The sequence below is a fragment of the Agelaius phoeniceus genome, chromosome 9 (genome assembly GCF_051311805.1).
Source record: "Agelaius phoeniceus isolate bAgePho1 chromosome 9, bAgePho1.hap1, whole genome shotgun sequence".
Lineage (NCBI taxonomy): Eukaryota > Metazoa > Chordata > Aves > Passeriformes > Icteridae > Agelaius > Agelaius phoeniceus.
Window position 1 is genome coordinate 35,121,902 of NC_135273.1, and position 27,935 is coordinate 35,149,836.

Genomic DNA, 27,935 nt, shown 5'->3' on the forward strand with positions numbered 1-27,935 from the left:
CAGACACCAGGAGACAAAACTGTGCAGAATTTTGTCTGAATTTCTTGCCTGCTGTATCAGATCCATCATGTTTATAGAATTGCTGGGTTACCCCCTTGCCCACAGTTCTGTTAGCTCTTGAGGGATTGCTTAGTCTGTGTGCTCTTAATTTAGTCACAAGTTCCAGTAGCTTTTAATGACCATGTAGAAGTTTAATCTTCGTTTAATTGTTGGTATCAAGAAGGCTTTTGCTAGATTTTAAGGTGAGGTAATATAACTCTTTGTTCTTTGAGGTTTTTTGCAGAGCTTCAAGTTGCCTCATATTCTCAGAACAACTCATATATAACTCATATATAACTTATCAAACTTATTACCAAACACAGTCAAGTATGTTCAGTGTTAAACCACATGCCCTGAGTGATATCCCTCCTTCCTGCTTTTTAAATTGTGGGAAGGGAGAAAGAATGGAGGAAGTTCTTTAAAAACTAGTTCTGCTAAAGTAGAGGTTGTAAATAGGACTTCAGAATTTTATCTTGGGTCATAATTTGTCTTACTTGTTTTCACCACTGCATGTAGTATTTTAGGGATTGCTGAGTTCTTATTGCATCATTGTTGCTTGTTGGATTTTTTAGTCTCTTTCTGAAACAGTAGATGTCTTAACCTTGAACATAATGTAAAACTTTATCGTCATGTACCACCTGTACACTTACCTCCTCATAACTATCAGGACTAGATGATGCTGCTGAGGTGGCATTTTCTGGGATGTTGTGAGGGGAGGAGAGGGCTGTGGATGAAGTTCTCTGATGTTCAGAAATGGATGAAAGCTTCTTGTGGAAGTACAATCTTGCTTTGTCTTCATATGTCACTTTTAATGTAATGATTAAATAATCTCCCTTTACTCTGCATCTACTTTCAGCTGTTTCCAGTGGGGTTTTTGAATTTACCAAGCAATTCAAGTCAGTTTTATTGACAAATACAGCCAGTAATTTATTTACTCTTGGAATGCACTTAGCCCTTGGGTAGACTGTGTCTGTATTGTCTAGAACTGTTATCAACACGACCTCAATTTTATTTATTTATATTGACTGAAATGCATTTTATGATTAAATATGTTGTATACAAGATATTCAGCTTTCAAAGCTTTAAATTGTTATGGGGTTTTCATATCTGTGTTACTGCAATTGCTTTATAGGCCAGATGCCAAAGCAACAGTGTCACATATCCTTTTACCTTCTTTACCATTATAGTGGGAGGTTTTGCTTCCAAGTTTGTTTTTTGACTTAGTAGTAAATAGACACTCTTTTTTGCAGAGCTTGGCTATATCTGGATATTTAAGCTCCCCATCTGTGTTAAGAGAAATGCCAGGCACAGCTTCGCAGAAGTTCCCCACAATTTTGTGTTAAAAGAGCAAGAATAGCAGAGTGCCAGCATGTTTCTGTGGTTTCTTTAGTAGAACCACTGTGTCCTATTAGTGACCTAGGAAATCCTGTCATGGGTTCATTGCATGGTTTACATTTCTGTTTCCTAGATTACCCTGGGGAAGTGTATCATTCTTGCCCCAGAAGGAATGGTGTCAGTATTTATAGAGTTACAGAGTAACTGCATTTCAGAACAACAGTAGTTCAGGTTGGAAGGGACCTTAGGATGTCTACAGCCTTTTGCTCACAGCTGTTTGTTTCAATGCTCAATTTCAAACTGAACTCTGACCTTTCTCTAAACTTTGACTGGTCAAGTGTTGAAAGTCGAAGGGCACAGACTGCACAAACTGTTTGGGCAACTTGTTCCACAGCTTGACTAACCTTGGTGTGAAAATTCTCCTGTGTGCATCTGTGCCATCTCTCTTCAGCTCCTCCCTCTGCCTGCTGTCAGAATACCCTTCCACCATGCATGGCTGTGAAGAGCCTGTCTGTGCTGGTTTTGTCATCTCCTATGTGTTGAAGGGCTGCACTTGGGGCCCTCTGAAGCCGCCTTTTCCTCGGGCTGAAAAAGCTCAGATCTCTGTCCCTCCTTGCAGGGTGAGAGCTCCAGCCCATAACCCTCTAGGTGGCCTTGTGCTGAGCTTGCCTTACTCATTGTTGTCTCTGTTGTATCCGAGAGCCCCAGACTGGACACGGTTTGATCCAGGTGTGATCCAGCAGGTGTCACCTCCTCTCTGCACCGTGGCCATGCCCCTTGAGCTGGCTGTGCTGTCAGCTGTCACTGGGGCGTGCTGCTGACACGAGCAGGGTGTCACGTCCTTTTCCAGCAGAGCCAGCCAGACTGTGTCATGATGAGTATGTTCCTCCACCCCAGCTGCAGGACTGGATTTTAGATGTTCAGGTGATCATTTTTGAAAGAAGGAAGAAAAACCTCAGGCTCTCTTCATCAAAACCAGCTGGACATGAGTTTTCTTCCTTACAGTCCCAAGTAGTGCAATTTCTTTTGTGATGTAACATGAGGTACTTACTAACAGCTTGGAAAAAAATCCACCTTCTAAAAGCTCAGAAACCAGTTTTCTGTGTTCTGTTGTGTTATCCATGTCTATACCTCGATTAACTTTGTTCAGAAACTGGTCACATTACATAAATTAATTGGGGTCAGTGTAAGATGCACAGGATAGTTTTGATTTTAAACAAAGGCATGGATTCTGGTCTCTAGAAATGACAGACTCAAATGACAAATTGATGTACTGCTCACCTTGAATATGACCATCCTGTTATACTTTCTTTAGCAAGAAAATATGGAGCTGCAATGTCTCACCTTACTGTAGCAAAACTCTGGTGAAGTTCCACAAGGGGTTTGTCCTGGGGGGAGCTCTTTCAGCTTTGCTGTAGTAGCTTACACTAGGGCAGAACTGACCCTTCTGTTCTTGGAGGTAAATTTCTCAAGCATATTGGAAAAATATTTGACTGAACTTGGCTCTGCTGTTACTATGTCAAGTTGATGTATTTGCCCACCTAATTTAGTTGGAAATTAGTCTGCTGGATGTGCAAGTGAATGTAAAGCTGGGTGGCCAGCTCCTGTTCAGCTGGAAAGAAAGATAATCGCCAAACAAACCCCAAACTATTAATTAAGGTATTTTCCATGTTTTGTTTAGAGGGGCTAACAGTTTTTGGTATTCAGAATATCCCTGTATTTAATTTCTAATAAATGTCTAGTTTTCTTCTGCTGTAGTCACTGCCGTAACAGACGTTTGCCATTGCTTCTTACCTTGTTTTTTTAATTGAAAGACTGTAAAAGCATTCTCTGGTAATGTTAATCCAACCCTGCCTATGTACTTTTTTACTCTTGGGTTGTTTCCTTTTGCCTGACCTTGGGCTGGATTTATGATTTATCCTTCCCTCAAGGCACCATCTCAGCATTGCTTCCCTGCCTTCTGTGGCAGGATGGATGTCTGCTGTCCCCAAATTGTGACTTCTGCAATAAAGGAGTAACTGTGCCAGTCTGGAGCTGGCTGTGTGAACAGTGTCCAGGTTTGGGCTTGTGGGCCTGTCGTGGTCTTGGTGTTTTGTTTTTCTGCCCCGCCATGCACCCTGTTTTAGCCTATTGTGCACAGGAGTATGTCCCTGAAAGCTTCCTGTCCTGTGCATGCCTCAGATTCCATTTTAGTGTAACAGTATTTTGATGTAACAAGTGGCTGTTCAGAAGTTAGTAGAAGGTAGGATCTTATTACTGTCATCATTTTGCTGTGTCCTCAAGCTTCTCACAACTTGTGTAATCCCTGTGCTGTTAAACTTCAGACTGGTTCTCATTTGATGGAATGTATAGAGTATGATGTGTCCTGTACTTGATGAGGACATATGGCTATTACTGCAGGGGAGCTAATAATAGCACATGCTGTCCTCGCCTAGGTTCTGCTCACAAGCCCAAGGATTTATTTGAAAACTGGCAATTTAGCTCCTAGTGAAATGCCCCAGCAGTCAGCAGGAGTAGTAGCAGCTTTCTGGTAACCTGAACTGTGATATTTGTGTGCAGGAATACAAATGGGGGAAAAGTAATAATGGAATTTGAACAGCCTAGTATGCTGTAATAAGGTAGAATAAGGCTATATTTAATTAGCCAGTAACAAATGTTAACCTTATTTTAGATCAGGAAGCAGTGGTGGAACAGAGACTTCTGATGAGTTTTGCTCTCATTGTTTCTTGAGGCCAATTCAAATAAATCTACACCATGAACAATAGTTGGAGTGAAGTAGAAAAGCGAATAAACCTCATGAAGCCTAAGAAAGTGACATTTTCAACTTGGTCTCTTGTTGGTGAGTCTGAGTATGTCCCAGTCTGAAGTTTTCTTTTCCTTTTTTTGTTTTTTCTTCTTTTTACAGGAGAAGAGGGTTTAAAGTCTCCATTTTACTTGTGTGATAATGTATTCAAGTTTGTTGGACTAGATTGTGAGTACACAGCCTGAACCGTGCATGTGGATCATGGCTTTGGGGCAGTTCCAGACAGAACAAAGCTCACTGTAGATCTGTGCTTAGCCAAAAGTCTCGTACCTTGATGTGGTTCCCTGGCAGGATGAAGACATATGGGGTCTTTTGTGTGCTCTGCAATTTAGATATGACAGGATTTTGTTTTCATTACTATCAGTCTCAATTGTTCTATGGGATGTTTTTTCTGAGTCGTTTCCACACTTCTGGAAGCCATGTTTATCCAGAGTGAAATTCTTTTCTTAATAGGACATTGAACATTAAGGGTTAGAGCAGTTTACCAGGGGAACCATAAGGAACAGTGTCACCTTTAATGTTTAATTCAGGATTAGCTGCCTTTGTGTGGGATGGACCTGATTTCACTTGTAGCTGTAAATTTCCTGAGGGAAGCCTTAGGTAAATGCTCTGGTTGGTGTTGTTGAGGTGGTTAGAGGTGATAATTTGCAGCCCTTGTGCAGCCTCAGCCCATAAGATGTGCCAGTGCAGTCTCTGTGCTGTTAGATGTTTTGATGATCTTCCCAAAAGCTCACCTCTTTATTGCATGTGGTGAGACAAAAGTTGGTTCTTTCTATCTTTGGTGAGATAAAGGATGCTGGCTCTAATAGTGGAACAGCTTTTTGCACTGTCTCATTGTTACTTTTGGCAGAGCCAACCTGGTAAATCTGCCAAAACAAAGAAGAAAATGCAGTAAGAAAAAGACTATAGTATTTGAGCAGAAATAGAGTTTGACTTTCAGTTAATGTCTAATTAGGGGCTTAAACAGAAAAGTTAGAAACTACCTGTTCAGTATTTCAGTCTTGATGGACACATTTTAAAACCTAAACTAGTCAGTGTGGTAAGTCAAAACAGGACCAATGTGACCTAAGAATTATTGAGGGGAAATTTTGAGCCCCTGGCTTAGAAAATTGATCCTGTGAAAATGAATCAAGCGTGATAGGAATGAAAACAGTTAAAGCCTCAACTCCTACAAATTTCTTAATTTTAGAGGTGTTGGAGAAGCTGCTGTAGAGCTAAACAGAAATGGGCTTTTATATTTGCATTGCCTGTGGAAAGTTATGTATCTTGGGTATTGCTATTGAAATAGAGAAACTGGAGGTGATACCTTGTATGCAGCTGTACAGGGTAGGCACTGAATATTTGGGTGTGCTGTGCATCCTAACAAAAAGTATAATTTGGACAAAAATACATGTGCTGACTGCTTGAAACCTCCTTTCCACTGTTTTCAAATGTTTAGAGTTAGAATTGGAAAAATTATTGTAGTGGTTTTGGTTCGCCAATTCGAGATTTCCCAGCCAATGCAGCAAATAATGTGGTGGGCTGAGTGCTGGCTGAATGCCAGTGCGCTCCCTAGAATCTACTTACTCATTTCCTGCTGTGAGGTAGGACCAGGAGGAAGGCAAAGCAGGCTCAAAACTTTAAAAGGGTATAAAGAAAACTTTATTAGCAGTAACTAAAATGAAGCATAATAAGAATCAAAATAAGACTTTCAGAACATTTCTCCTCCCCCCTACAACCTTTTCTTTCCCACTAACAATGTACAGAAACAATTCAGTCAGTTTATCACCTCTAGAATAACCTTTCTTCAGTTCACTTAGGGAGAAGAGTGTCCCTTGCCATGCCATGGAGACTTCTCCACAAGAAAGAGTTCTGTTGTAGTGTTTAATTTTCACAAATAGCAGCTGCCTGGAAAATCTGCAGTCGTGAAGTCCCTCCCATCTTTCTGCAGCCTTCTCACACTTGTGTTTATGGGCAAAGTCAACTTACAGGGTACTATTTTAAGGATGAGCTGTTTAAAAGTTCTCTTTATCTATCTTTGAAATAATCTCTGGGAACAGAGGTCTTTTTCTTTCCCTGGGGGCACAGGCTTTTCATCACTCTTCTCTCTCTCTGTTCAAACTTCTCATGGGATCACAGCTACTTCAACATCTGTTTACTTTAGCATAGATGCCTTTGCTCGTATTTTCAATTTGAATGCTTCATCCTGCATACTTTTCAATGAGTTACAGAGAAAAAGAGTCTGATGTGTCAATTATATTCTTCTTCATAGCTTGACAAGAGGATTTCAGCTTAAACTTAAGGCATCTCCCCATTCTCCTGCCATATGGGACTTGATTCTTTCTTTACTGACCTTGGTGTCTTCATGTTATTCCTCTATGTGTCCTCACTCTGTCCTTTTCTCTCACTCGAGGGAGGATTGAAGGTCTACAAGCCTTATTTGGACCCTGAAAGAATTAAGATCTCACCTGGGACTTGCAGATGATGATCCCTGCAGGGACTTGATCCCTGCCGGCCGGAGCACTCCTGGTGATGGCTCTTCAGGCCAGAGCACTCCTGGTGATGGCTCTTCAGGAGGTGCTGGGGCTGTGTCAGAATCTCAGGGGCCCAGGCTAGAACGGGGCAGCCACTCTGGGCATGGCTGTTTGCCAGCCCCTGCTGTATTCAGCTCCAGCCAGGGGCTGCTTTCTGCCCATGCTGCAGAGCTGCCTTGGTTTCTTTGGTGGCCGTGCTGTGAGGAGGGCTGGGATCTCAGCAGCCAGGTGTTGAGTTTGTGAGGGTCCCCAGGATGAGGTGAGAGATGAGGAATCTGACTCCATGTTCTCAGAAGGCTGATTTATTATTTTATCATATCATATATCATAATCATATCAATCATGCTATACTAAAACTATACTAAAGAGAAGGATACAGACAGAAGGCTAGAAAAGAATGAATAATAAAAACTTGTGACTGACTCCTCAGAGTCTGACACAGCTGATGGTGATTGGTCATTAAGTAAAAACAATTCACATGTTGAATAAAACAATCTCCAGACCTTGTTCCAAAGCAGCAAAACACAGAGAAGCTGAGGTTTCTCAGCTTCGCAGGAGAAAATCCTGGGCAAGGGGATTTTTCCAGAAAATATGACAGTGACAGCCAGGGTTGGTCTCAGTGGCCGGTGAGACCTGGACTCTCCCCTCCCCCTGCCCTGCAGCGGCTGGAGCCCTGCCCGGCCCTACCTGGGCCGGGGCCCCAGGGCCTCCCCTGCCCGGCCCTACCTGGGCCGGGGCCCCAGGGCCTCCCCTGCCCGGCCCTACCTGGGCCGGGGCCCCAGGGCCTCCCCTGCCCGGCCCTACCTGGGCCGGGGCCCCAGGGCCTCCCCTGCCCGGCCCTACCTGGGCCGGGGCCCCAGGGCCTCCCCTGCCCGGCCCTACCTGGGCCGGGGCCCCAGGGCCTCCCCTGCCCGGCCCTACCTGGGCCGGGGCCCCAGGGCCTCCCCTGCCCGGCCCTACCTGGGCCGGGGCCCCAGGGCCTCCCCTGCCCGGCCCTACCTGGGCCGGGGCCCCAGGGCCTCCCCTGCCCGGCCCTACCTGGGCCGGGGCCCCAGGGCCTCCCCTGCCCGGCCCTACCTGGGCCGGGGCCCCAGGGCCTCCCCTGCCCGGCCCTACCTGGGCCGGGGCCCCAGGGCCTCCCCTGCCCGGCCCTACCTCGGCCGGGGCCCCAGGGCCTCCCCTGCCCGGCCACCGGGCCAGGAGGGGAAGGGAAGTGTTGAACTTCAGGGAGTCCCTTTGAGTGACCTGCGCTTTTGGGGCCTGGAGCCGCTGGCTAAAACGGAGCTAACAAACAGGGCAAGGATAGGTCTTTGTTGGGAGATCCAAAGGCTGTTTATTCTAAGAGGGTACAGGGACAAAGACAAAAACAGGCTCGAGGTAAAATAAGGGGAAGAAGGGGTGGATCTGAGGGACAAGGGCCAGTGGAAACAGGGGAAAGTGGTGCAGGGGAGGAGCAGTAAACCAGGGGAACCAATAAGGCAACAGGGGTGGAGAGATGTGGCAAATGAGAGCCAAAGGGGAGAACATTGGAGGGAGAATGCTAATATGGAAAAGGGGGCTGAACAGGGGTGACATCAACTGGGGGAGCTAATAAGACTTAAAACATTAATGTTTGCAGAGGCTTATGGGTGGGAGGCTTTCCTCACCCTAGCCCCAGAGGGGTGTTTCTCCTTGCCTGTTTCTTCAAGCTTGAAGTGCTGTAGTCTCTGTGGCAGGCCTCCCAGCCTCAGCAGGGAAGAACTTCTCTCTCCAGACACCAGGATAGAGAGCTTTTCCTGGAGTTTGTTCATTTTTAACATGTGTGTTCACAGGGGCGTGTTCAGCTTTCTAGTGGTTTAAACACATGTCAGTCTTCAAAACCAGTTGCTGATTGGTGTTTTTAGATGCGGAGGAAGCTCTTAGCAGCTCCTCTCAGAAAAATAATTTCCGTCGGTGGCATCTTCCCTCCTCACCAAATGTCAATTAATGCAAAAGCAGCACAATTATTGATTACAACTTGCATCCCTACTTTTATAAACGTGTCCCTCAGCACATAGGCGCTGCTTGTTTGATTCCAGCCTTGATGCCTTCTGCTCCTGGCAGTATCAGAGCTTCTGCTCTTTTCCTGTACTGTAACAAATGTTTCTTACCGAGTCAGGAACCCAACAGACCAAATGCAGAATTCTCACTGTTACTGCACCAGCATATTCTAGTCTATTAAAGTATCTTGCAAGATCTTTTTATGACTCTTTCCAGGGCCAGTGTGCAATTTGAACAGTTTCTTCCTTTTTCAGAAAGCAAAAGATAACTCGTAATATATTTCATTTGGGATGTTGGGGTTTTTTTCTTCTTTTCCTGTTGCTCTTCCTGTGCTTTTTAATTCTCTGCCATGCTCAGCAACAAGGGTGTGTTGTTTTTGTTCTCCCCATGTTTTGCATCGTGTTTGGTTGTCTTAAAATACTGCTTGATAAATAAGCAGTATTCAGAAGGAAAAAAAAGGGAAATGCAAGGTTAATGTTGAGCTTCTACCCGGCATATGTGTTAGTTTAATTTAAAAATGTTTATGTATATAACATCAATAAACGTCCATATTAGGAAAAAGCCTCTCTAGCTAATTGACTGAAGAAGTATCTGTAGAAATAATCACTTTGGGATCCAGTGTTTGCACCTTCAGTTAGTCTTTTCTGAAAGAGATGAAATCTACTCTCTTCATGTGGGTATAATTTCTGGTTTTGGTCTGAACTGACTGAGCACAACCAGACTGCTGCTTTTATCTAGCTGTAATATGTGTTGTGTCCCGTACCTCTGATCCTAAAAGACACAGCTGTTGTTCTGGAAAAACCTCCCACTTTTGTGTGACAGAGGCTGGTATTCTCTCTCTCAGTGGAGATACTCCATAGCAAGCTCTTGATGTTAAACTCAGAACTGAAATGATGTTGCTGTTCTGAAAAGTGTGTGAGTGAAAACCTCCTTGTATTTGATATCCTGCAAAGTGGAAGAGTGTGATTTTCCAACAAAACCCAGAATGTTGGGATTTTTCTGTCCTCTTCCATCAGTTTCTTAATTTATGAAGCTGAAATGGAAGTTGGCCTAAGCAACATCTGACTGATACTTCTGCTTGAGAAGAGAACCAAAAACTGAGTAAACTTTTTTTTTGGAGAACAGGAATGCTGCTTTGCTATGTTAAGTAAAACATAAGATTTGATTTCTGAAGAAATAATTATTTCATTGGTTTTGTCTGTTTTTGGTACAGGTTATTAATGCTGCTTTAGCTCTTGCTGCCAGACCAAAAAGTCAAGTTGTGAAAAACAACATGGAGATGTATAGGAGTACGTGGGAGAATCACATCCGTGTTCTTACTGAGGCTGTGGATGATATAACAAGTATTGATGATTTCCTTGCTGTGTCAGGTATGATAATTTTCAGAATCCAATTGTTCTTTTATATGCTTTGAAAATTTTTCATCACTTTTCAATAGGAAACCAGTGAAAGATGAGATTGTATAGTGATTTGTGAAACCATTGCTGTTGTTTCAAATGTCCCCTCCCAGTGGATGTTCCTGCTGTGCATGGTGTAGAGCTGGGCAGAAGTCCCTGGGGCTGACAGGGGGGTGTGACAGGGGTGCCTTTCTCCATCCCCACACCTTCATTTACCTGTGCAGCTCCAAATCCTCTCTGCAGCTGTGAGAAGTCTCGAGGGAAGGAAGTGCATAACCTTAAACAAGAGGTTCTTGTGATACCCTGTGTTCCAGTTCCTGTGCAATGCACAGTAGAATTTCTGGAATTTTCAGTGTCACCGATATTTGTCACACAAAATATACTTTAACAGATCTCTTCAATGAAAAGGCCTTGGGTAGTAAACTGTATTTACTGAAGCAGAGTGTCTTCATCATTTAAAGAGAAGAGTGAAAACAGTTGTTTCACTTTTTGCAGTTTAAAGACCTCAGTTCTGAAGTAAGGTTCTGCCCTCACTGTCTCACTTTCCTTAGTGAGGAAAACAAAAGCATTTAATTTGCTTAGTGCCTGTTTTTTTCTGTTGATCCTGCTAAAATACACCTTCATATGCATAGTTTAGAAATCCTTGTATTGTGAAGCACATGTAAATTTGTGCAATTCTACTTTTCTGTTTCTCTTAAAGTAGCAAAACATGGAAAGGAAGGAAAAGTTTGTCTCATGTGCCTTAAATGTGGTTTAATTTCTGTGTGTCCATGATCAGTGGGCCCTGTGCTTGCCCATTTCTCTTTGGGCATGTCCTTTGGCTTTAGTTCCATTAGTTAGGACTATTTGGTTTATGCAGCAGTAGGAAACATGAGTAGTTCTGCAGGTGTCAGGAGTTTAAAACCCTTGTATGTGAAGTCACAGCTGAGTTCACATTGCCAAGTTCTGCTTTGCTCATTAAATGTGAGGGTAGACCCTGCCTGAAAGGGGCGGATTTTGGGTATTCATTGCTCTAAAGCTTGCTTGGTGTCATCACTGTGGGGCCTGGAAGCTGCTGAGTGGAGTCCCAATGAGTGAGTGGTGTTGGTGTTTTTCTTACCATCAGGGTGTGGATATTCCAGTGCAACCAGCATGGGCAGACATGGCTGCTCAGGCCCTTTGTGGTCTGCTGATGTGGGATACAGACTTTTCCTCAGGGTGGGGAAATTCTCCTTGCTGTACAAGGTCAGCTGATGTACCTGGCATGGACTTTAGGTCTGAGTGTAGAAGAATTTACTGCAAATAGTGTGGCTTAGTTATTCTCCTTTGTGTATCTCAGCATCTTCATACAGACTAGCAGAACCTGAGAATTATTTTCTCCCTGTGTAAGTTAGCCTTTGATGGAAGTGCTTTATGAACCTGCCTCTTGCTTATAGTGCAAATCTTGCCTGTTCCTGAGATTTCCTGAAATTTATGCAGGTATTGCTAAAGCTGTTAATAAAGAGATTAAACAAGTCAATTTCTAATGAGTAAAATACATCAATCTCTTTAAAACTCAGGAGATTTCATAGTAGGTTAAAAATCTTCTGTCAGATTTATTGAGCTAAATTATTATCTATACAGCTGTGATTCATTAAAATAGCACATTTCAGTTTGTTTTTTTTTCCAAAATTTCTTGGATTTGAATAAAATTAAGCATTCCAGTAATAATTGTGTAGAAGAAAAATCTGTCATTGGGCAGCTGCTCATTTCAGAGAAGACTCCTGGCTTTTTAGTGTATTTACATTCTTTGGTTGCACACATTGAAATGATTGACTATTTCACAGTAAGTAAAAGCAGAAACTAATTCAGGTAGCACTGATGTGTAGGCCTATATGCCATGAGGTCCAAGAAAGGTAAACATTGCTGTATTTCCTTTAAATTGTGTGCAGAACATCTTCTGTAAGCTTTGGCACATGTTAATTTAATTTGTTTCAACTTCAAGTGTCATGCTTGTTCTTAAGGGCTCTGTTGAGTAGATGTTTCTCTATGGCAATGTCACCTCTTTGCTTTGGGAAGGTTTTATTTTACTGGTTCATGTACAAAGAAGTAATTATTAGGAGTAACTGTAAGGAGCAGTGCAAACCACACTTGGTTTACTCTTCAGGGTATTAGCACCATTGCTGTGTTCTGAGGGATTAAAACATTCACACACTGCTCTGTCTAAACAGAAAGGTCAGAAGTGGAATAGGAGATGGTATCTGCCCTTTTTTTGGAAATTACTCAGTAATTAGGGAAGGTGACATGCATTGAGGATTTTGCATTGTGTTAGAGACAAGAGAATTCCAGAACTGGTATTTAACAGTCCTGGTTTTTCTACAGGAGTTAGTATTGCACATCTCATGCCAACGTGGGCATTCTGGGCAAGAAATGCCTTTTTAAATAGCAGATGTCTTTCAGAACAGGTTCTGTGCTGTGCTGGCATGTCAGCTCCTCACTCACGAGAGTTGGAGCTGCTGAGTTTGCAGGTGGGGGGGAAAGGATGCATCCTGGAGTCAGAATTGCATGCAGAGTTACAGGACACTTTTTAGGAAATACAGTAAACACACCTTCCCTGGTGGTTCTGGTGATTCAGAACTCTGCATCATACAAGAGAATTGCCTACTTTAAAGTTCATTTTAAATTTCTTCTCAGACTGGTTGAGAGGTCAGTTATTTCTGACAATCCTGCCTGTCCCACTGGCACTCAGGGAAGGAGAATTGTGAGCATTTGTAAGGTTGGTTGTTTTTTTCTTTGTTGCTTTTTTTTGGTTGGTTTTTTTTGGTTAGTTTTTTGTTTTGTTGTTGTTTGTTTTTAATGTTTGTCGAAATGACATCTAATAATAAACAAAATGCTGCTCTTCTTTTCCTGTGTATTGGTCTTTGCTTTTCAGATTCATGCATCTTCTTGAAATTGGATTTTTTTCAGTTGTGTTTTACTGTTGCCAGTTATATGGTACTATAATCAAAGGAAAACAGCACTGCAGAACAAAAAAGATGAAATCAGGTTTTTCCAAGTGAAAAAGAGGTCTTATTGCTAAGAGTTGTAGTGGAGGTCTGTTCCTTATAAAGGAAAGCAAGAGTTAATGACTTGTGCAAAAAAAAAAAAAGTCATTGGAATTATGAAACATTATAAATTATGATACTGTTGTTCATAGATTTGTTACACCTTGTAGGAACAGAGAATCAGTCTCAGCCTACCGGTTTTGGATAGTTAATTTATGCAGGGAAGAATGTGGGTGTTAATCTTTACAACCCACTGACATTAAGTTAAAAAATTACTGTCATCCATTTATCATGATGATGTGAAGTTACAGATTCATAAATTAAAATGTGCTGTTGCATTTGATGCATGAATTTCTAGGAAACCGGTTTTGTTCTGCTTGTAATTGCATTAATGGTGGTAAATCTGAAGTTTTATCCTCAACCCTCTGCTCTTGTAAGCTGACTCTTAGTGTCTTCTCTCTCATACAATTAGCCTGAAACAGACTTTGAGGCTCATTTTCTAATGTTGATTCTTCTGTGTTATTTTAATACTCTTTAATTCAAAACTACCTTAGTAAACCTAGTGGGTGTAGGTAGAAAATCTGAAATGTCAGTATTTCCTTCCTTTGTGTGTATGTTTTCTGCTCCTGATGATGGTGTGTAATTGCAATGACAGGCTAATTGCAATTATTAAGTATTTCAATTTTGTCATGTGTTAGAAAAATGGTAAGAAAAGGCTTGGATCTTTTATTCCCAGAATTAACTTTTTCAAGGACCATATAGGTAAGATCTGAAGTGTGTTTATATATACAAAATTCTCAGGACCTGTGAATTTTTTTTTCCTTTCTGTTGTCTTCTTGAAGAGCTTGCTTGACAGACCCCTGCACTGCTTCTGTGTCCTTCTCTTAAAGTCCTTGCCCAAACTAAGATTATTTCATCAGCTGGGCCTTCTCTTTAGCCTTCCTAATGCTGTCTGGAATTCTGCTAACTGTGATATTTATAATACCACAATGCTTAAATGCCTTTAATAGTAGCTGCTCTTTTGCCAAAATTAAGTCCCATGTTTTCATAAAAACATTTCCTTGTTCGTCTCTTTTCTCATTCCTCTTCACGTATGAGTAAATCTGTCTTCAGGTACAGTCCACAAATGACCCAGAGCCTTTTCAGTTGTGTAAAATGAAGTCTGTGCTCTCTGCCCTTTTATATACCTTCTTAAAATACAATTTGTCAAAGTGCATTTTGTCCCTTGTAATTGCATCAGCTCTTTTAATTGAATTAATTTTTTCTACGGTAAATCCATTCCAAATAATGGGCAATAAGTCATTAGACAGTGAGAGGCTTTTGTCTGATGTCCAGCTTCTTGCTTCCCTGCCAGAAGTTCTGTTTGCTGCTCTGTACCTGACGAAGGCTGTGACTGACATGTCTGCCTCAGGTGAGGGTTTGTGCAGTTCCCCCATGCAGTTTGCAATGCTAAACTGATATTGGCAAGTGTGCACCCAGGCAAATCAATCTGCAGTAGAATCTGGAGTCTGCCCCTGTTAGTCCTGAGAGCAGAACAGTATTTTATAATGTATCCACAGGTGCCCCACAAATTCAGCTCCTTACAGGAACTGGCCTGAGGGCTCTTAAATAGGTAAAGACTTCAGAGACTGCTGGGGACATTCTGTGATGGGATAAAGGATCATTCAAGATAACCTGAGTAGGCAAAAGAGGGTAACATTTATGCTGAAGAATTGGGACCAGTCAGTGACTCCTGACAAGAAGGACAAGAGCCATAGTTCACTTTCCTATGGTACTCTTGTTCTGGGGCGATGGGCAGGCTTTCAGAGCAGATCCTGGGAAATCTTGCACATGTCTCCCACCAAATGGAGTAGAGAAGATTACATTCCAAATGTGAAGTGTGCAGGGAATTCTTGAAAAGTCTGAAATCATGCAAGCTAGATATTTTTTTCCAATATCGTAGTCTTTCCCTTGGAATCGAAAAGTTATTTTTTCCAAGCATGGTGGCAAACAGTATGATGCCATCATGTTAGAACAAAAGTTGCCTTTTAATGTAAACCTGTGCCATCAGAAACTTTTAATTCAAGGAAAGCAGGAAAGACTGGGTGTTACAGTAAAGCTGTTGGAGAAAATCCTTTTTGTGGGTGCAAACAGTCTTATGGCCATCCACAACAGCTAAGAGACCATATTTTTGACTGCTTTTTGTTTGATTTCAGTGAAGATTTCTCAGTTAAACACCAGCAAAAATAATCAGGAAAAAGAACCTACTCTGTATTTTATCCACAGGCCTGTTTTTGAAGATGTAATTTACCGATCACAGAGAGGGAGCAAATACCCAGCTTCACTTCCTTCCCCAACATTTACAGCTCCACATCTGGAGCCCCAGCTGCTGCTGCTGCAGTTTCTACTGCTGGGAGAGGTCTGCAGTAGTTGATTAGGAAAGAGTGGGTCAGGGGGACTTTGTGACCCTGTGGGATAGCATGTACCAAATAGCAGAATAAAGAAGCAGAATTGAAGAATAACAAGGATTAGAAGAGAGGTCTGAAGATTCTCTACTAAAGCATCTTGTGCAGAGCAGGGCAAACTTCCAATTTCCTGCAGAAATTCAGTTTGAGACTTCTTCAGTTATATGTGGTCCATATCTTGGTTTGAATTTGGTCTTAGCTATTATTGTACAACAAATCTTAAGGAATGCAACACAACTAGTATTAATCTGCAATAAAATGTAAAAAATGTCTGCTTGACAAATCCCTTCTCCTGCCTGAATCACTGAGAGAAGAATGAAATTCATCTGAATCACACCAATTAAGAGTAGATTCATGTAAGTGTATTTCCATAAGATTTTGTTTTTTTGGAGGATGGAGAATGGGGACTAGAGAAGGAAGTACTGGCCCGGTGCTTCATTATTTCTGTGTAGTACTAAACCAGTTGAGCGCTTTTAGAAAAGATCCTGACAGAAACCTCTTGGGTTTTTTGTACTAATTCTTGGCTGGATTGCACAGAAGTCAGTTTCTGTTCAGTAATGTTCTTCAGCTTGTTCCAGGCTTTAAGGGTTACTTTTGGTTTTTGTTGAATTCTTTGGAAGAGCTACACGAGATGGACTTCTGTGTCTCAACTGTTTTCCTGTGTATATTGTTGTTGTTCTTTGTAGGCTTTATGTTAATGTCTGGTTGTGATTGATGGCATGAAACAGCTGAGTGGAGCTCATGCAGTTCTTCACTCGTGTTCTCCTGGGCTTGGGTACCATTGATTGCACTGAGCACTCATCAGTCTTACCACACTTTATCCTTTCATATCATTGTCTCTGCACTAGTATCAAGCCAGTGTTTGTTACAAATCATAACTTTTTAAAGTAGTTGTTAAATAGGTGATTTATTGTTTTTTTTACCAAGTCTGATGAGCATTTCTTGCTCCATCTCCAGCTGAATACATTTCCTCAGCTCAGTCTCCCTTGTTGTTCTTTGGTACTCAGTGGACAGAGAAGCTCGTTTTGGGAGAGTGTGACTGCTTGTTCTGGATGATGCAGTCATTCTGTCATAAATACTGAAAACACTTGCTGAGATTAGACTGATAGAAAATGTTATTAATTCTCCCCTTGGGCTTCCTGTCTGATGTATTTCCTGTTGGTAGCTAGGTTTTGTCAAATATGTAGCAGATCTGTAGCATTATCCAATTTTGTGCAATAGAGGCAGACCTTTCCTCTATTTCTTTGAAATTACTTTGCATCAGTCATTTTAAAAAAACTCCTCATGTCTGTTTAGTTCCTCTGCCTTTTCACATCCCTAAATGCAATTACGTGGAAGTACTCTTCCAGGTTTTATAATGTTCCTGAATATCACACAGCCTTCCTTATCTCTGCCCTCTGGTAGTCACTCTGCTGTTGAGCTGTTCTTCATTATTCAGTGTCACATTCTGTATAAAGGTATTCTTTAGAAATAACTTTCTTGATGCTGCCTGTCGTGTTAATGGCATCATACTCATTTATCCATGATTCTGTCATAGTCTACCCAGCGCTGTTTTTTTTTTTTCCCAGAACCTCAGGTTATCTGAAAGAATAATTTATAGTTGCCATAGGAGGCAGACAGGCAGGATGGAAACAGGCCAAGATATGAAGGGGGTGTTAATATCTTTTTGTTCCAGTTGAAGGGAGGAAAAAGCTCTGGGGTTTTAGTATAAAACCCCCTTTTTCTTGTTAGCAACAAAACCAGCAAACTTCAAGCTAAAAATAGCTTAATTTTACTTAGTTTGTGACGGTTTGAGAGAGGAAGGTGCAGAGCAGCAGAGGTGGTTAGCATATCCTCCTCTGTTCATTGTGTCTGCTGACCAGTGGTTCTGCTTTTTTTAGGAGCTGTGATGGCTCCCACTGATGGTCATGCATCAGCAAACTGTGTCCAAACTGAAGTGGTAGTTACTCTGGAAAAACCTGTCCATCCCTAATAACTCTTATCATACTCCATTGGAAGTTTAAGATATGCTTAGAAATTTATTTAAAGCCAACTGCTGAAGTTCAGGTTAAAAGTTCTGAAAGGTTGTATCCAGTGTTGAAGCATTTGGAAGTTTAGAAACCATTTTACAAGTGATTTCTCCTCGTTTTATTCCTTAATTTGCTCGGTTCTTTAGTAGTGTGCATTTCCATTGAAAATGTCTCATTTCCTTCCTCTCCCACCCCAAAATCTTCTCATTTCTTTACTTTGAAGTTTATATTCTAAAACTTCAAGTGTCCTTCCTTCCTCCTTTTCTCATTAAAACCAGCAGAAAAAGCCTTCTGCAGGATGCCAGTACGTGTGGGTGAGGCTGTAAAACTTTAATGCTTTGTCTGCTAATTTAGGGTAGCCACTTGCAAACAGTGTATGACATCTCTGCCTGTTTTCTTCTTTTGATGCACTTTATTGTGTTGTGGTTTTATTCAGTGATTCAGGAATGCATGTTAGTGCTCATCATGCTGAACAGCTACACTGAGCCTGCATTATGGAAGGTGGTGGGCTGAGGTTACTGCAGTTTGCACTTCTGCAGGCACAGCTTTATGTGCTTTACTGGTCACTTGTTTTTTGTCAAAATACACAGTTCTGCTCAAGTCAAATACAAAGTGTTGGGTGTAATCAGGGCTAATCAGATTAGATAATGTAATAATGCAGTAATTTTCATCTTTGTGGCTACTGAAATGCTCTTAGTCTGGACTTTGAGATTGAGACATCTAAGGGGCTCCCTAGTAGGGCTTGTTTGTAGAGCCAAGATCACTCTTTTAACATTGTGACATTGCTACACCTTTTATTATGTTAAAAAACCACCACTTGATGAGCAGCACTTCCGTGTATGGAAAGGCCAGGTCTCAGCATGGAACTATTAATAGCATTAAGTTTTGGATTTTGACCAGGCTCTGTTTCACATCACTTTGGACAATTGTAGTCACTAAGATGGCAATCTGGACAGTTGAAGTCACTCAAACTGCAAAATACACTGTAAATACTTGGGCAAGGAGTAAGGGAATCATTCAGATTTCTGTCTTGCTTATCTCTCTTGATATAATTTGTTTTCCATCGATGGTTTAAAGTTCTGGTTTAGTTCATTACCACTTTTCCAGTCCATGTAGCATGTTTACAGATGAATACATCACAAAAATTGCCAGTTACAGATTTGCCCTTATCATAGCTATGGAGATCATGAGGAAAAAACCCAAAGCAACAAGATGCCATTCAGAGACTTAAGATGAAATTCTGTGTTGTCATGCTGGCCTTCTGGTGCCTGCACTAACAAAATACCATGCTTTGCTTTTTGTAGGAGAATAAACATAAGAATCTGAGTAGAGATGTATGCACTTAATTACAGTTCCAATAGGAAACTGTGGGTTTCAATAACTTCTATATCAGGTTTGTTCAGCCTGACTGTAATGTGCTTCAGGATAAATATGAATTTGCTAAACTTAAAATGGTCGAGCTCCCTCTTCACTGTTCTCACCTTGCTTGTAAGAAAATGGCCTTGGATTTTTTCTCTTTTTTATCAATACTAAGAGCTGGATCTGTGTGTCACTGAGCATGCAGTTTGTTTTTGCTGGTGCAGCTCTTAGCCCTTAATGACCCACCTGGACATTCTGCCAAAACCATCATAATGCTTTGCCTTTGCTGGGAATATCCTCTACTTTTCCCTGCTCTTTCTTTTAAACTCCTTTTCTTCCATAACATTATAATAGCTGTCATTTCAACAATGTAGGGATGTATCTTGTGGAGGAGTAGGAGGTTTAGTTGTGCTGCTTACTAAAATGGATATTTTTAAATGGAAGTAAGGACAAGAACTATTTGCAGCATCTTAGATCTATCTTTACTATCAGGTATTCTTTGGGAAATCACAGCACTATTTGCCTTTAATTACTGTTGAGCTAGCATGCTTCTAGAGTTTTCTTAATTTACTTCAGAAATTTCTAGGCTCAACTGTAGTAACTAATTTATAGGTCAGTATCTTGTATAGGTTTAGGGGTTTTTTCACTACACATTTGAATTCATTGACATTGAACTGGTTTGCTTAAATCACTGATCACTTGGTGCTGTGATACCATCTTCAGTTCTTTGTTGTCAGCTTTGACTGCCTGGAATGAGAAAAGACAAGAAAAATTCCCTCCTTCATTACTTCAGTACTCTCCTTTTATATTGCTTTTGAAAGCACTGAATTACACTATTTCAGAGCCAATCCCTGTGGAAATGCTGGCTTACAGAGTTGGGAAGACTGTCTGCTTGTTTCTGCCCCTTCTTTTGTCTTTTGTAAGAAGTAACACCAGTAAATCTGTCATTTATCCTGTGCCATCTCAGAGCTCTCTGGAATAGCAGTTGAAAGCCGTTTAGAAATCCAGTGTACAGTTACCAGCTGCAGTGCTTATCTCCCTCTGCACTGGTGCCTCCAGTTTGTGATGCACAGCTTCCTACTCTAGGGGGCTGCTTGGACTCTTAATTATGCAGTGTTCCTGTCTCTCTGTTCTCTTTTATACAGTGGTTACTACCAGTTTGCCAGCAGAAATACTACATACAGCTTTCTGATTGCCCTGATTCCTCCCAACCACCTCACAAGTTACCACCACAGTCATCCATTTTCCTTACTCTGTATTAAGATAAATAGAATTTGAAATGCTGCATGTCTCAATGGATAGTTGGAGTAATTTTGAGTTTTTTTCAGAGGAATGTCTTCTTCTTGGAGATTTGTTGATGTCATGGTAACCTTTTCTTTTTTTAAATTGAAAATCTTGCATTGTTTCCTGCCTCCCTTCAGTATCCATATTCCATATCCTTGCCTCAGAAGTAGCTTACAGTCCTGATACACTGATTTAAATGCAGATTGCTCTTGCAGCACTCCTGGCCTAGACTCAAGGGCAAACATTACAGTGTGTTACACTTCTTTGGCAGAGGGTGTGTTCTTTGGGACTGCTTGGTTAGGTATGTCATGTCCTGCCACTGAATCTGACCATGTGTCACAGGCTCATTTTGGGAACCATTCTGGCAAGCCTTGTCCCATGAAAACCTGCAATTCAAATTTAGTATTTACTAAATCAAGGTTTTCTGCACTTGTTAGTGAGGTTATGGGAACATTTTAGTGGTGAACTTTTGGAGAGCTGTAGAGAGGTAAGAGTGAATGGGATGCATGAAGTCACTGAGCAAGTAGGCAGGACTAAGGAGCTGGGTCATGCAGTTCAACACTGGACTTGGAATTTTGATTACTTGATGTTTTGATTCAGAAGCTGAAATTTCATATTGAATTCCTGTTCTTATTGAATTTCAGTAATTTGTAGATGAGACTTTGTTAGCTGCGAGATTTATTTCTCATCACGAGCTTTGCAAATTACTGGTATCTTCCTCAAAAGTTTTGAAGGCTGATGCATTTGGAATTCACTTTGTATGGGATTTGGATAAGTTGGGATTTGGCAGCCTTTGAAGCATGGTCTAAGATGCATGGGTTTGATGCAGATTTGGATTAATTTTTGTGTGTTTATTTCCCAACAGGCTGCTTGCTAATGGCTTTCCAGCTGCAGCTGTGGCAGTAGCTTTTCATGGTTTTGTGCAGCTTTGCAGGAATTGATTTGCTTGCTTTTGGTAATGAGGCCTACTGGAAACATACACAAGTGTTCCCAAGAACTAGTATGAAAAAAAGCACAACCAAATGGTAAGGGAAGATTTTGGTCAATGATGTTAAGAGTTCAAAGTGACAGTGCAGCTGTGGTGCAGAATGTGGGACTCTGTTTCAAGAATAAGACACAAAATCCTTATCTGGGAGAGCAGGTTCCAGTTGTGCTGCAGTTCTGAAACTGGAGTGTGCTTTATTACTGGAAGCAGCATGTCCAATCTGTCTGTTCTTTCAAAACAAAACATGAGAAAACAGATTTGCACATGTGCACAAGATGAGCAAAAGCTAAGTCCCCTCTTGTGAGCCTGTTATCAAGCAGTAGTATACAAATGAGGTTTTCTTGATAACCCAAAGGCAGCCTAGCTTTGGAACCTCCAGCAGCTGGACAGGACATGTGCTTGTTTGCTGCAAAGCTGGGACCTGGGGGAGAAAAGAACAAATCAGAAATCAGAGAGAGTATGTGGGGTGCACCAAGTGTGACTTAGGTCCTGACTTCTGTTGCCCATAAGTTTAGCAGATAGCTCAGGTTTTGTCCCAGTCTCTCTGCAAGCCTCTCAAGTCCCTGGGCCTTACCCGGGTCGGCAGAGAGTGGGGGGAGTAGCCCCACCATGGCCGACTGCGGGGAGACACTCTCTGTGCCCCGAGGGTGCTGAGGGCACTCAGGCTGGTTGCCTTCGCTGCAGCAGAGACGACCGAGACGTCGGTGGAAGAGGAAAGGGGCCGACTCCCAGCAGGGGGTATTCCAAGGTTTTATTAAGGAGTCCCGAGGGAGCTCCTATACCTCAGGGGGTTCCTGCCGAGAGCACTGGGGGACGTTTGGAGCTTACATTTAAAGGGGGGAGGAAACTAACATAGATAAAATCCTACTGACCAATAGGTATCTCTGGGGGATGGGTGCTGGGGGGACAGACATACAAAACAGCGTATGGGGCAGGACTTGGGGGGTTGACCCTTGGCCCCTGGCTAATCACTCGACAACTTGGACCGAAACTTCTAGGTAGGGGGCTGGGATGTCGAGGTGACTGGCAGAGAGCCAGGGTGGGGGTTTTGAAGATCTTATCCCGGGAAAGGGATAACACAAGTAGAGGGAAAAGGAGGGGGGGGGGGGGTTCAGTCTGGGATAAGCCATTTGGGAAAAACATGGGAATACAAAACAAACTACTTCAAAGTATTACAAAATATAAGAACGCACTACAACATCTCCCTCTTTTCGTTTAAATAAAAAAGGGAGAGGCACCTAAACATTAAATTTCAGCTCGGAGTGCTATCAATCATCAGCAAACCAAGGCTGTTTTGTAAATTCTGCAGAGGTTTCTGTCCCTGAAACAGGTGACAGAACCTGATTGACCTCTAAAGGGGAAATAGCCTTCGAGATCAGTTTGGTCACAATGCTCTTGATGATCCCAAAACTGATCAAAATAACAAGAAGAACAAGCAAAACTAAAAATACAGATTTCAAAATGGATTTGACACAGCCCGAGAGTCCCCATCCCTGAAAGAGTCCATCCATCCAGTCTGCTGTCTCTTGCTTGATGTCTTGGACCATTTGTTGCATCTTCCCGATGATTTTGTGGACATTTTCAGCTTTGGATGACAGATTCAGGCAACAGAGACCTTCAAACTCCTCACAACGATGATTATGTAGCAAGAGAAGAAAATCAATTGCAGCCTGATTTTGTAGGGTGGCTTGCCTTGTTGTTTCATCGTCTGCCAGGAGGTCTGAAAGTGCAGCTGATGTAATATTGGCCTGTTTAGCAACCCAACACTCTAGATGTGATAATTCGCCTAGAGCTTTGGCCGCAGACACCCATGGCAAAAACACGGTGATCGCAACTCCTTTTGGTTTGGACCAATGTACAATTTCAGAATCGCAATTTGGGTCCAGATTCCTTAAATCTCTCTTTTTGCGGGCCGAATTGCGGGTGCTGGTTTTGGTTCGCCAATCCATAATTTGGGTTTTGTTGGGTGTAAACAGGCTCAGCTTTCCAATGGTGCATGGACCTCCGATTAGACGAGAGGGGATGCCTGCCCATGCCCTGTCACCACAAATGAGGAAAAACCCCTTAGGAAGGGCACGGGGCTTATTATCAGGGGTAGAAGGTATCCCTACTTGGGAAATTTTCTTACACCAAATTTTTGCTGTGTAATTCACCTTAAACTGTTTGACTTCATGGTACAAATCTACTCGATCTTTTGGTGTAAACGTAAACTGAACACAATAGAATGCCTTGGCAGAACCAAGGAGTTCAAATTCTTGGGGTTCTTTTTCTGCTACTGCTTGTCTATCAATTAATTTTGACCAAGGGGATAACGGATTATATACTGGGGGAAGGGGAGCAGCTAATGTTGGCGGAAATTCATCATATTTAGATGGGATCCCCACAAGGCAAGTGGACATCGGGTCAGACACAGAAGAGGCTGACAGACAAATGTGGTCTTGGTTGAGGACTCTGGCGAGGGTGGTCCACACATTTGCTTGGGGTTGTGGAACAATCCACATCTGACCTGGATGGACGGCTGTCAACAGAAGCAACGGAAGGATGGGGCTCATTCTGATGACACCAGGGCTGAGTTCAGATCAAAGGAAAACACTAAAACTGAAAATAAAAAATGTTAGGGATGAGGTCCAGGTAACAACAATTTGACTTTAAAGAGTCTGACGGCGCTTCCTCCTCCAGCAGGCACTGGCTACCTGTGTTGCAGCTTTGTCCTTTGACACCTTAGGAATGTACGGTCTCACCCACCTGGAGGGGATCCATCTCAAGCCTGAGGGAGTGGATACGCACGCATACCCCCTACCCCAGACTACGAGCTCATGGGGCCCCTCTATTTTCCAAGTTTCAGGGTCCTTTATGAGGACTGGCGGACGCACTTTTAATTTGTGCTGACTGTTCTCGTTAAAATGTCTTACAATAGGTGGGTTAAGGTTTTCAAAGGTACAGTTCAAAAAGTTCAGTGTGAACAGCGCTTTGGACAGCTGGATTTGAGGGGTCTCTGTTTTCATCACTTCACGTTGCCGGTGAAGAACCTTCTTTAGATTCTGATGGGCTCTCTCCACCACAGCTTGGCCTGTCGGGGAATAGGGGATGCCTGTTTTGTGTTCTATTCCCCATTGCTGCAGGAAGCTCTGAAGGTCTTTGGACTTGTACGCTGGGCCATTGTCTGTTTTGATGACCTTAGGGATTCCTAATGTGGAAAAGGCTTGCATGAAATGCTTCTTTACCTCACTGGCTTTCTCCCCTGTGTGGGCAGAAGCATAGATGGCACCAGAAAAGGTATCCACGGAGACATGGACATATTTAAATCTGCCAAATGATGGGATGTGGGTTACATCTGTCTGCCACACTTCGCAGCTCTGCAAGCCCCTAGGGTTTGCACCTGCACTTAAGGTAGGTAGTGACTGATTTTGACAAGAAGGGCACGTGGCTACGATGGCTTGGGCTTGTTTGTGCTTCAGATGGAATTGTCGGACCAAGGCAGGTGCATTCTGATGAAAAAATTGATGACTGATCTTTGCTTGTTGGAATACCTCTGGGAGCGGGGCCATCTTGGCTGTAGCCGCAAGGGCATCAGCTTTCCGGTTACCTTCTGCAATGAACCCCGGCAGGTCTGTGTGTGACCTAACATGCATCACATAAAATGGGTGTTCTCGGCCAGAAATAATTCTTACTAACTTAGAAAGTAATTCATATAAAGGAATGTTGGAAACTTCTTGCAACACAGCATTCTCTGCTCTAGACACTACACCTGCAACATAAGCTGAATCAGTAACTACATTTAAAGGCTCAGGAAACTTCTCAAAAGCTCTGACTACAGCGGCCAACTCAGCAATTTGGGGTGATCCTTCCACCTTAGCAATATCTGCTTCCCACTGTTGAGTTTGGGGATCTTTCCAAGTTACCACTGACTTGTGAGATGCACCAGACGCGTCAGTAAAAACTGTCAGTGCTTTTAGAGGTGTCCTGCTCTGAATACTTGTCAGTGATAATGAAAACTGAACATCTGAGTTGAAAATTTTGTGGGCCGGTCTGTGAATTGAAATTTGGCCTGTGTAGCTATCTAGGGCTAATTGCAAGGCTTCATTCTCTTGATAAAATTGCTCTAGCATTGCTTGAGACAAATGGCCTGATTTCAGGTTTAAGGAAATGTAAATGCAGTCAAAGTCACACCCTGCCAATTCTCTGATCCGTATCCTTGCTTTCCGGATCAATTCTGCCATCAGCTCTTGTGGCATTGTCATCCTTTTTGACCTGTTGTGACTGAGAAAAATCCACTCTATAATTAAGAGGGGATCTTTCTTGACCTGGTCCTTTTTCTTTGCCTGGACAGTTTCCCACTGAAAAATCATACCATGGAGGTGTGGCAGCTTGCCTAGAATGATAAATTTGAAGGGGAGACCCTGCTGGCACCTGTGGGCCTGTCTAGTAGACATGATTTCCTGAACTTTCTCCAGTGCGGTTTTCGCTTCCTGGGTGAGGGTCCTAGGAGCACTAAGGTCATCTCCCCCTTTTAACAAATTGAAAAGGGGGGCTAGGTCTTCGGTGGAAATGCCTAGCCAAGGTCTCACCCAATTTAAGGATCCACAAAGTTGATGGAGATCCGCTAAGGTTTTGATATCATGTTTGATAGTCAATTTTTGCGGCACAATGGTCCGCTTTCCAATCTCAAGGCCCAGGTACTTCCAAGGTGGCATCTTTTGAATCTTTTCTTCTTGGAGCTCGAACCCTGCAGCAACCAATGCATTGATTGTCAGGTCAAGTGTGTGAGTAAGCATGTCATCACTTGGGGCACACACCAGGATGTCATCCATGTAGTGCAGGATGATGGAATCTCCTGCAGCTTCACGGACTGGAGACAACAAGGAAGAGACATACCTCTGGCAAATCACAGGACTGACTTTAAGTCCCTGAGGGAGGACGGTCCAATGGTATCTCTTCATTGGGGCCTCCAGGTTAATGGTGGGAACCAAGAAGGCAAAACGCGGAGCATCGTCAGGATGTAGGGGAATGTGAAAAAAACAATCTTTGATGTCAATTACAGCTAAAGACCAATTTTGTGGAAGCATGCTTGGTGAGGGCATTCCTGGTTGTAGGGACCCCATGTCCTCAATAACGTTGTTGATTTGACGGAGGTCATGGAGTAGTCTCCACTTGTCTTTGTTTGGTTTTTTAATGACAAAGACAGGCGAATTCCACGGCGACGTGGTCTCCACAATGTGACCTTTTTCTAACTGCTCTTGTACAAGTTCTTCAAGCGCCTTTAATTTGGTTTTATTGAGCGGCCACTGAACTACCCTTATTGGAGTATCAGTTTTCCAAATCAATTTTTGGGCATGGCGCACCTCAGCGACCGCTCCCCGAAAAACCTGCGGGTTTTCTGGGATGTCAATTGTGGTTCCCCATTGAACCATTAAATCTCTGCCCCAGAGGGGCTCTGTGTAGTCTAAAACAAATGGGCGAATGGAAGCTATTTTGCCATTGGGTCCCTCAATTTGAACAACGTTTTTTGACTGTCTTGCCAATTGAATTCCCCCTACACCTTGCACGTGTCCTGCTACGTTTTGCAATTCCCAGTGTGATGGCCACTCTTTAGATGGAATAATCGTGACATCTGCTCCAGTATCTAAAAGTCCTTGTATGGACTTGTACTCACCACCACGGTGCAACCCACATGATAGCTTGGGTTTTTCTTTTCCCAATACCTGAGTCCAGCAGACATTGGGAAGGAGTTTACCTCTGAGGGTGTTTGCTTGCTCCTGGTCCCATGGAGGCTCAGGTACTGGGATGGCTTGGGCTATGATTTGGCCTTTGGGCAAGTACACGGGTGGATGAGTACAGTGAAGCCATATGACAAATTGTTTCGGGTCTGATGATATGAGACCCGGAGGAATAATAATTTCTTGGGGTGTGTGTTTTGTGTCCCCAAGGACGACATACTTACTGTGACGCTTCTGGCAAAGCTGTGTCCAAGTACCTGGTTGTTCAGGGTTAACAGATATGAAATGCCAGTTAGTGTCTCTGAGATGGAGAGGTTCGGTCAACGCCAGCCTGTAAGGGTTATGTGAAGAGTCAGTGGTTAAAATTGGTCTGGGATTATTCCAATGAAATGAATGTTCTGTTTTGTTTAAAGCCAGTGCCTCGCTTGGCACCGATACATCTTTTACACTAGATTTCTTTTCCCTCCCCCGTACTTGAATTGAGCCCACCCTATTTTTGTCATAGCGCTGGGGAAAGGAGCGCTCTTTACTCAGTTTTTTGAGAGGTGGTCCTTTGGGGAATTCTGGTTTTTAAGCATATTGTATTTAAAATCTAAACACTGCTTTTTCAGAGGGCAGCCAGGCATCCAATGCCCCAACTTCCCACAAAGATGGCAAGGTCTGTTAGAGCTGGAGATTCTCTCTTGTGGCATCGTGACATGCTGGAGCTGGCTGGTGAATGATGGCTCAGGGCCTTCCACTGCAGCAATCCTCCTCTGTGGTTTTGGTCTCTCGTCGTGGTCAGCGAGGGTGATAGTAACTTTCTTCTCACACACTTCAAGCATGGCCTGCAGCGTAGGCGTTGGGTCAAGAGGCAGGCTGAGAATAGCAGCTTTGCACTTCTCATTGGCATTTTCTTTAGCAATCTCGGTGAGGATTTCCATCCTGGCTCCTTCATTCTGAACTTGCAATTCAACAGCTTTTCTCAACCTTTCCACAAAACTCAAAAAGGACTCAAATGGAGATTGTGTTATTTTCAAATAATTCTCA

General features: G+C 42.7%; 1 protein-coding gene across 5 annotated transcripts in view; it reads left to right on the plus strand.

The window, feature by feature from the left end:
- CTNNA3 (catenin alpha 3) overlaps nt 1-27,935 on the plus strand; it is a 440,676-nt gene that overhangs the window by 294,371 nt on the left and 118,370 nt on the right. For 4 of the 5 annotated variants that reach the window (XM_077183545.1, XM_054637288.2, XM_077183546.1 and 1 more), the window contains one exon: nt 9,923-10,079. In XM_077183545.1, the coding sequence (XP_077039660.1) occupies nt 9,923-10,079 (157 nt within the window). Of the gene's footprint in view, nt 1-9,922; nt 10,080-21,069; nt 21,230-27,935 lie in introns of all 5 variants that reach the window. The other variant, XR_013183524.1, reaches the window with a different exon arrangement.